This window comes from Aphanomyces invadans, assembly GCF_000520115.1.
Source record: "Aphanomyces invadans strain NJM9701 unplaced genomic scaffold supercont1.3, whole genome shotgun sequence".
Taxonomy (NCBI): Eukaryota; Oomycota; class Saprolegniomycetes; order Saprolegniales; family Verrucalvaceae; genus Aphanomyces; species Aphanomyces invadans.
In genome coordinates this window covers 2,876,248-2,885,413 of record NW_008580148.1, presented here as the reverse complement: position 1 = coordinate 2,885,413, position 9,166 = coordinate 2,876,248, and the positions used below count along the sequence as shown (strand labels likewise).

General features: G+C 52.8%; 2 protein-coding genes across 2 annotated transcripts; one reads left to right on the top strand and one right to left on the bottom strand.

The window, feature by feature from the left end:
- Window positions 1-3,481: 3,481 nt before the first annotated feature.
- Window positions 3,482-4,529, bottom strand: H310_02477 (hypothetical protein). Its single transcript, XM_008866008.1, has 7 exons — window positions 4,456-4,529; window positions 4,298-4,403; window positions 4,146-4,249; window positions 4,013-4,088; window positions 3,837-3,969; window positions 3,721-3,791; window positions 3,482-3,669 (listed from the first exon to the last, which is right to left on the bottom strand). The coding sequence occupies exons 1-7, from the start codon at window positions 4,490-4,492 to the stop codon at window positions 3,546-3,548; spliced, it is 651 nt and encodes a 216-aa protein (XP_008864230.1). The 5' UTR covers window positions 4,493-4,529; the 3' UTR covers window positions 3,482-3,545.
- Window positions 4,530-4,942: 413 nt separating this feature from the next.
- On the top strand, window positions 4,943-6,866 carry H310_02476 (hypothetical protein; the record flags this gene model as incomplete). Its single annotated transcript, XM_008866007.1, has 6 exons — window positions 4,943-5,149; window positions 5,206-5,482; window positions 5,533-5,691; window positions 5,745-6,268; window positions 6,324-6,501; window positions 6,555-6,866. The coding sequence occupies 6 exons, from the start codon at window positions 4,943-4,945 to the stop codon at window positions 6,818-6,820; spliced, it is 1,611 nt and encodes a 536-aa protein (XP_008864229.1). The 3' UTR covers window positions 6,821-6,866.
- Window positions 6,867-9,166: the final 2,300 nt, after the last annotated feature.

Below are 9,166 nucleotides of genomic sequence, written 5' to 3'. Positions count from 1 at the left end.
TTCATGGATACAACGTCAGCCAAATCCCCTTGGTGATAGCGACGAGAGGGGCCGTTTGGGTGGTCAGGCTCCTCGGTGTGGTCGGTTCCATCGTGAGGACTAGGCGCATGGGTGGGCTCTTCCGTGGGAGGCGCCGTCGTTGGAGACTCAGTCGTGGCCACTGATGTGTCCGTCGAATTGGAGTCGTCATCGTTCGCGGCCTCGAGTAAGCTAACGACGTCAGTGCTCGTTGGTGCCGGGCTGGCGCTCGCTTCAAAATTGTCGCCATTGGGGGCGTCAGTAGTGGCTGGTTCTGTCGCGTTGGGTAGGGCATCAGCGCTCGGTTCGGGTGACAAGGCGGGGGTGGAGATAGGAGCGACGGTCGGCACATTGTCGGCCGAGATGCCAGTCGAGACCAAGACGGCAGCAAAGAGAACTGCAGAAAATCGCATTATGACTTGGGCCAGTCAAATTGCACAATGCCATATCGACGCACCAACCTCGTTGTCGTAGAGGCCCGACTTGAAAGCAGCGCGACGGAAAAAATCGAAGTCGCAGCCATCTCTGCATTCGAAATCTTTTCCCCATCTGAGCGAAACTGTTGCTAGGTCTAGTTGATGATATACATCCTAGCTCGAACTGGGTGAGTTCGGCTACGAAGTCTTTCCTAGCGGGGTTTGCGGCTTTCTCTTGGATGCATTGCGAGGAAACAGCTCCATTCAAGAGCCAGAGAGAATCAAACTCCAATAACGTGATCGCAGGCCTGTGGACCGCCGACCCCTGGGCGGTCATGTCCATACCAATAGCGCCTTGTGACGGCTGCTGCTGTGCATTTCATGTCCCGTGACTCACTGACCACGGGCATTTTGTATCGAAACGTTCAAAAGGACCCGAGTAGCTCCGACGAGATGCTACGAGGCAAAATCAACGAGATCTCCTGCAAAATCGAGGCAAGAGTTGCGCTTCGAGCAACCAAGGTCGGTCGCGTGGTTGTGCGAGCACGTGGTTTACGAGTTGCTAGACGAGGCGTCGGTCGTGACATTCTGCCGAGAAGCTTCAGGTTGGGCGAAAATCGATGTTTAGAACCGTATGAGCAAAGCACTGTATGCAGCAGTACGTCAGCGCGACCATCGTGGAGATGACGCCGCCACGAAAGATGAAAAAACACTTCAACGTGGGCCGTCCCGTGTTGACCAGATCGTATCCATCGACTATGCAAAAACCCGGTCAATTTTCAAACCGAAGCTGCTAGATATAAAAACGCCATAAAGAAGTAGAGGTAAATATGAAAACCATTTCATGATCTCGATCGTCCATGCTTTTGAATCGATAGTTTGATGCCATCGAGCCCCACAAAAAAATTTCAATTTTTAACAAATCAGGACCTGATGTTTTGGCAACGGTGTATGCAATCGTGTAGCCCACAATATAATTTGATCGACGACATGATTAGTTTCTGGAGGTATCCGCCCAGAATTAGCCATTTAAATTGATGACATCTGAAGAGCCAAAATTCAGGTCTTGGGAACGGTGGGTGAGGGCTCGGCCACTCGATGACAAACCACTACCGGGGGCTTGACGAGCTCTCGCAAGGGGGGAAGGGCGGGCAGCACTTTGAAGTGCACATGACAAGCGCTCTGCCGTGTAGTACATGTGAAAATTCAAACTGAGAACATGACACACGCACGTGACGATCACCCAACGAAAATATATCGAACCAACTCTGCGACGACTACTTGAAGTCCCCATTGGGCTGCGCATCCATCCCTGGACCTCTTATCCAAATGGAAGGACGGGGTGGGCTTTGCATACGTTCCACTCTGGCGCGGCGACGGTCGGTTCAAGTGGCAGCGAAGTGAACAGTCCAAAAACGTTCTCGACCCTTGCATGGCCATGTCAATGAGAAAAAATGGCCTTTCGATTTCATGGCGTGACTGGCTGGTAGATGGTCGAATCCATTGTGTTGTTCGAGGGCTTCACTTTGCCCAAGAAAATTCCATCGGGGAGATCCTGGGGGTTTCTCTCCAACCTGAACTCTTACCTCGACGAGGCCGGCGGCTGACGGCAGCCTCGTGGAGTGGATGGTGACAGTTGCTTCTGCATCGGCACAATCTTGTCGAGCAACCATTTGGCTTACACGAGGAAGCTGTGCACAATCCCGAAGAGCGGCTGCCTTCACCTTCCGCAAAATCTCGCCCGACCATGGACACGATCCCGGCAGCGATATCGTTGGACGGACGCTTCCTTCAATGCGTTTATGGGGGCACACAATCTACGTCGGACTTACATCGGGCACGTTGCTCTTGTTTGACGGCTGTACGAAATCTTCGCACCCTGCAGACGTGGAGTGTGCGCAAAAGTCCAAGCAATGCCGCGCGGGGATTCCTCACAAGTACAAAACAGAAGTGGTGGCGCTTCCAGAGCATGCCCGTTTGCACCCCAATTTCAATAGAGTCACTGCGGGTCGCTGTGGCTCTGCACGAAGTGGTGCTGGCCGTCGACGAACGATTGGGAAACCCTTTTGTTTCTCGTTTATGGAATGAACAAGCATTCAAGTCGCTACGATTACGTTGCGGCGTGCTTGGGATATGCCGAGTTGGTGGTGGACCACGGGGGACGCAAGACCTTTTCTAAACGACGCATTGGATTGCTAGTTGTGCTCAACCAGGGACGTGGACGCAGCGAGCGAGAGCGCCGTTTACATGGAAAAGTACTTTGTGGCCAATTACTTTGAATTTGTCCACAGCATTTTGGCATTGGATTATTCTCAGTCCGAGTACGCCAACGCGACGCACGTGAACCTGCCCTCGTTTCCTTCAGGGGCACTCGATGGGGGCGCTGATCGAGCTCGATCTAGCTCTCGTACTTGTCCTTTTCGTTTTATTTGTTGTGCTTACGGAGCTCGTCGACGTACGGCAACCTATCTTGGCGCGGCATGATCCTCCGCTACGGCCCACTGAGTTAGACGCCACAAGGTCTAGCTGGCCAAGATGCTTGATTGCCAAGTTGCCCAAGATGCGCTTCCGTGCTGTAGAGTCTCCATATGTCGTCCTCAGTACGCATGAACGAATATCCCTCGCAATCCATTGAATTCGAAGCATGGTACAATCCCGCATTGTCGTGTCGTCCGACTCTCATGCATCAACCAAATAGGGCTGCGCATGGCAGCAGAGTTCCTCGGTGCTATCCACCGCGTCCAGCGCCAGGCGGGCCAGCCACGACACCGCTCACTGCAAATGGGACAAGCTCGCAATGCCATCAGACTCGACCGAGTTCTTCGCTCGGGCAGCCATCAACGTGAAGGAGCTCCACACGCTCCCTGATTCTGAACGAGTCCTGCCGGGATGATCGCTGGCACGCTATGGTCCATTGGATCGGCGCGTCGTCATGTAGGTGGGATGAGCTCTTCATGCAATTAGCCAAAATGTGTTTCCAATATGCGAATTCATCATTCCGTTGCAAGATGTTGAAAAATTCATGAAAATCAAGATTTCAGCCAATATTGGCATTTCATGAAAAATAAATATATATCCAACTCGGCGAATATATTCTCTCATGCGCCTGTGTCAGTACATATACGACAACGCGCGCCGCGTTGGGGCATGGGGCATATATGACCTCAATGAGTTCTCGAGGCGTGCTACGTGCAGGTCTTGAAGGCTTTGATGCCGCTTCATCCATGCCGGAGATCTTTTGGCGTGCGCATGAGTCGTGGAACGTGGCATTGAAGTCGTGACTTACCCCGATCGAGTCTCACTCAGGCAATCTCGCTCAGGCAGGCTCGAGGGCAATGAAGGGCCGAATAGAATGCTCTATAGATGGATGAAATTTTGCCTCAGTTGGAAATAGCAGGTTACCTCGGTGGTGTGGCTTATTACGTTGAAGAGCGCTGGTCCGCCGTTGTGCTCCAAGTATCCACACGAGATGCCCCGTGGCTGAATAGCATACACCTCGATCGACGGCGAGTTGTCTTGCCGTTTGAAGGATAATCTAAAAATTGCTCAGCACATGAAAGCATGGAGTGGATAGGTACCGAATGAAGCACGCGGGGAGGTACCCAAGTTTGATTCGAAACTCTCGATTTAGAGGCAGCCGAACGCCAGACTTGACTGAGAGGCATAGTCCAGGTGCTGTTAGCAAAGCTCGGAGAATGAGGTGCATTTTACCTGCAATGTACTCACTCCGTTTGTCTTGCACCGCCAGGCTGATGTCGACAGTCTGTGCGCTCTTGTTCAATATGACGATCTCTCCCAGAAGGGCTTTGGTATCCCTACGGAGTAATGAGAATATCCAAGCAAGATCTCAATGCCTCACGTACAAGCGGGCAACCATGACTTCCGTTTGCTTGGCAAAGGATGCCCAGTACGACTTTCTGTTGTACTGGGTCAGGTTCGCCAAGGGGTGTTCAAAGGAGGATCCGGTTGCTACAGCGTTCTTACACATCACACGCCACTCTATTCATGCATTCGAGTCTACCGCGGCAGACCGTGAACCCAATCGCCGCCTCCTGCATCGCGACGTGTCGTTCCGTGTGAGAGTTTTTCCTAAACGGTCCAACGGAATTACCAAAAAAGATGCTGTTGACGGATAATATGGTATATCCGGATGATAAAAATCACAAGTGGCTGATATTTCAAGATTTGCTGAGGTCGAAAATATTTTGTTAATACACTTCAGATCAAATTCATCCGCAACAAGACACACGCAGCATTCAGGAGCATAAAGACAGGTAATGTTTTGTAATTTACGTCGGCAAGCGAAAGTGCAAGTTACGATTCTATGGCATGTTCGTAGTCCCGGAAGGAATATGTTACATCGGCATATTGTGTGATATTATAAAAACACTCTAGCAAAAAATAACAATTTCGACAGAAACACGAAGTTGCATAAGGTGCTACAAATAGCATTAAATTCATCGTTCGGTCGACTTATACCGAGCATCGAACGTTGTAACGGCATTCACATGCCTCCAACGGATGTGTTCGACGCCTCGGCAGACGACGGCGCAGCGACAGCGAGCACTTCTGCCACAGACACGGCGATCGAAGAAGATATAGACAATGAAGCGAACTCCTGGGTTGACCTCAACATTCACGAAGCGTTGCAGATGGTCGGGTATGGCAAGTTCCAGCAGCGCTTGTTGCTAGTCTCGGGGCTCATGTTCATGGCAGTAAGGCACCATGTCCACTCCACTCGCCGAAATCATCTCCCTGGCCGTGTATGTAGGATGCAGTCGAAGTAATGCTGCTGAGCTTCCTGCAAGTTCTCGTCAAGGACGAGTGGCAACTCACGTCAACGCAACAAGCTGGGATCACAGCCGCCGTGTTTGCAGGGGAGTTACCCGGCGCGCTCTTCTGGGGTTTCTTCGCCGACCGCTTTGGCCGCCGCATGGGCTTCCTGCTCAGCGCGCTGTGCATTGCCATCTTCGGAATCTTGTCCGCGTTTGTCCCTGATGTGTCGTGGCTCATGGTGTGCCGTGCCATGGTTGGGTTCGGTGTGTCCGGTACATCACTTCGCTGTATCCCACATCACTCTAAACGATGGATGTTGAAGGCGCGCTGGTACCTTTCGACTTAATGGCCGAGTTCCTGCCAGACAATGAACGGGCTCGTGTGCTGCTGCTGTTTCAACTGTACTGGACTGTCGGTATAGCGTTCGTCGCAGTGGTGGCATGGGTTGTCATCGAGTCGTGGGGCTGGCGGTGGCTTACAGGTGCAGTTCTGTTTTCCATCACAGGTGTTGTTGACGTCGTCTTGCTGCCTCAGGTCTGTGTGCGACGCCGTTGGTGCTTGTGCTGTTGTCGTTCCCATGGATGCCAGAGTCGCCCAAGTGGCTGGTCGACCAGCGCCGCTACGACGAAGCCATTCATGTGCTGCACGCGACGGCGCATTTGAACGGCACAACGCTGCCTTCGGCGCTTCGAATCAAGCCTTCCGAGCCGACCAAGTACCACAAATTGCCTCGTCGCGGTTCGCGCGGGGTGTTGACCGAGCTGTGTGGACCCGCGCTGCGGCGAGTGAGTGCAATGCTGTTTTTAATCTGGTTTGGCTTTGGGCTGAGCTACTACGGGTACGTGCCACAAGTGCACATCCTCATGTTGGATCTCTACGACGACTGCACTGCTTCGGGCATCACTCTAATCTGCCGTGGATCCGAGAATAGCATCATTTTGCTATTCCCACGTATCTTCCAGCCGCAGGACGGCAACGCTTTCAACTACACGTGCATCTTTCTCGCTGCTCTTGCCGAAGTTCTCGGCGTGTTCCTAACGATGGCGATCGTGGACAAGGTGCATTTCGTCCACCTGGATTCCCTGTACTGGGAGGTCAACAATGAGAGTGTAGATGGGGCGGCGACAGACACAAATCGCGCTTTACTTCTTGTGTGCGTTGGCAGTGATGCTGTCCGCGTTCGAGTTGAACCTCATCGTCCTTACGATGTTGGCAATGGCTGCGCGGGCGTTCATCATGGGGGCGTCCAGCACAACGTGGCTCGCGACCCCCGAAGCTTTCCCTACCCATGGTACGACTCCATTGCCCACGCATGCGTCTGTGCTGAAGCAACTTTTTGCCCAGTTCGAACGAGCGGGCATGGCATAGCGTCCGCAATGTGCCGCATGGGAGGCTTTATTACCCCATTCATTGCAGATAGTGAGTCCATGTCGGTTGCTGCTGTGTGCGCCGTCTACGGCACTTGCTTGCTGCTGACGACGGCTGCGTCTGCGCTCCTACCACCAGACACAATCGACCCCGACGGCGGTGGCGCGTGCGAACTCGTTGCTCTAACGTCTAGTGGCGGCGAATCAGGGGTGTCAAGCGCTTCGACCAGCTCGGACGACTGACAAATTCACGTGTGGCAAACAATGTAATTCAAAATGTGGTCGCGAATGGATGGACTCGACGGATGTACCGTCCATTTCGTTGTTGTTACAGTGATGGATGCATGTTGCAATCCTTTGCGAGGGCCCCATGTGGAGGGCGACTATATACAACCATGACCATAGAGCCCTATGGCGTGCGCTTCACTTGGGCGGCATCGGCTGCCATGCCGTTCCAATCTATGCTGTGCAAAAACCAGACATGCAAATGGCCCAAGTTTCCGACGGAAGCCACCAGGGAATCCGACACAAAGGCCTCCAACCCCCGTGGCAGTACAAGCGCCAAGGAAATTTCCCACGACAATGTATGCCGCCGCGTTGACGTGCGTGCCAATGTCTTGATGGCCCATCGGCCTTGGCAGGCACGGTTGAACGAGCCGCGGATATTTAAATCTCAGCGATGGACAGGATGGCGGAGGCCGTGCCCGAGTGCGGCCAAAAACCGTAAAAGAATTTCCTTGTTTACACCATCGACGCCGCACGACTGTGTCGTGTAAGAAGAGCATTTGGATAGCGTGGTGGCCGCACACGAGGGACCTTGCAACGACTGCGACCAACGCAGCAGTCGTCACAAATCCGGCGTGCATGGCGAGCTTTGCTGCGTCGGGTTTGTTGGCACTAGGCAAGTTGTCGACCCAAACGTTGACAATAAATCCATTGACAGAAATTAGCGTATACGAGTTCAAAGTCAAAAGGATCTACAACACCCTCCGCGAGAATCAACATTGACGTGGACCGAGTTGTGACCACTACGTGGTCGTCCATGAGGCCGCAGAGAAGCGTCAGGTCCTCGAACGCCACCCACTCGGTCACCATCGTGAGCATGTTTGGCGTTTTGTACTTGTAGAACTAGCGGAGAATGCTAGTCGCCGTGGCCCAGCTCCACTGCATCCTCCACGACTTCTGGACAGGATGGATCTTGGCCAAATATGCGAGATGCCACGAGGCAAGCTGACCCGAGGGATCTCGATGCCGCCATGGGACTGATGATCGACACACTCTGCGCTTTTCTCTGGAGCGGGGACGCCGGCAAGTCTTCTATGGGGGAATGGCGGGTATGCCAATTACATCGATGGATCGTCGAAGAGTCAGGAACCGCTTTGACCGAGTTTGGGCATGCCACATTGTTGTCGATTTTCATCACATATTGCTCCCTGCAAAGCGCACGGCTCAGATGGATGCCTCCTAGAAGTAAAACACCTCCAGAACAGTGTCACCTTGTCCAGGATAGCTTCAAGATCGTCATGCCGATGAACATGGTCGGCATGTGTGTTTTTAGACCTGCAAAGTATAAATTTGGTTGCGCAGTTGAGCAAGAAAGCCTGGGCGACGCTCTGTCCAACGGCCACATTGCATGGTGATCCGTTGCATGCGACACGCAACTTGGGAATTCTCTTGCGGGTGGAATGGCGTGAAATGGAATCGCAGCCTGACCCAAGCGAGCTCCATGCAGTATACAGCTGGTACAATCGAACCCGATGGAGTACAAGCCGTGTACGATGCGACCATGGTCGACCTTACCCGACGCCTCCGGAATCCGTTCGGATCTGGGACAAGTCGTTGCATGCTCCGGCTCGTGCGCCACCTTGTTGGTCCGAATCATGACTCGCTCGACACGATCCATTTCATCGGGCTCACGCCGCACACACACGCCGTGGTGCAGAATCCCAGTTCCTCATCCAAACATTGTTGCTGTTCAAGTGTACATACGTGTCCAACTACAAGGCTGGGTACACCGGCACAAACGAAGAGCCAGGTATTACCCGATGGTAGTATTTGATGCGGTGGCGACCGCCTCTCCCCTTGGATGACCGCGCCCCTGCCAAATCCCGTGGTTGTCTCAGCAAGGCATCCTGGTCGGGATGTGAATCAGGAAGAAGGTAGCGGCAGTCTATACGGACGCACCGCCCCAATTTTGTCTTGAACCAACTGAGCCGATGGATGTGCCGTCGAGTAGTTGAGGTCGAAAGCCCCCCACGGCACCCTCGCGTTGGTCCCCTCTGAGAAAGGTCCGTCTAACGGACCAAATTCTCGTAATCCACGTCAATAAAATGATATAATTGTAAGAATCAATACCTCAAGATAATCAGTAATGTTAACGTTGAATGTACTGTTGAAGGGACATGATCAAAAGCTGTCTTACTCCGTAAACTGTGAAATCCAATAAATGGTATATGTCGCATGGAATTCCGTGGAAGGATTTTGTTGTTGCGACACACGTGTTGCACCAGCAAATTGTAACAATTGTATGAAGACCGGCCAAACCCGTAGAAGCACGAAATCTCAAAAAGGTCGCAAGCGACAAGACAG

Excerpts from the sequence above, each read along its gene's own strand:
- H310_02477 (XM_008866008.1), bottom strand. The coding sequence starts at position 4,492 with ATGCAGGAGGCGGCGATTGGGTTCACGGTCTGCCGCG. Across the intron at positions 4,404-4,455 it reads TGGGTTCACGGTCTGCCGCG|CAACCGGATCCTCCTTTGAA; the intron begins GTAGACTCGAAT and ends AGAACGCTGTAG. Across the intron at positions 3,970-4,012 it reads CTCCCCGCGTGCTTCATTCG|ATTATCCTTCAAACGGCAAG; the intron begins GTACCTATCCAC and ends AGCAATTTTTAG.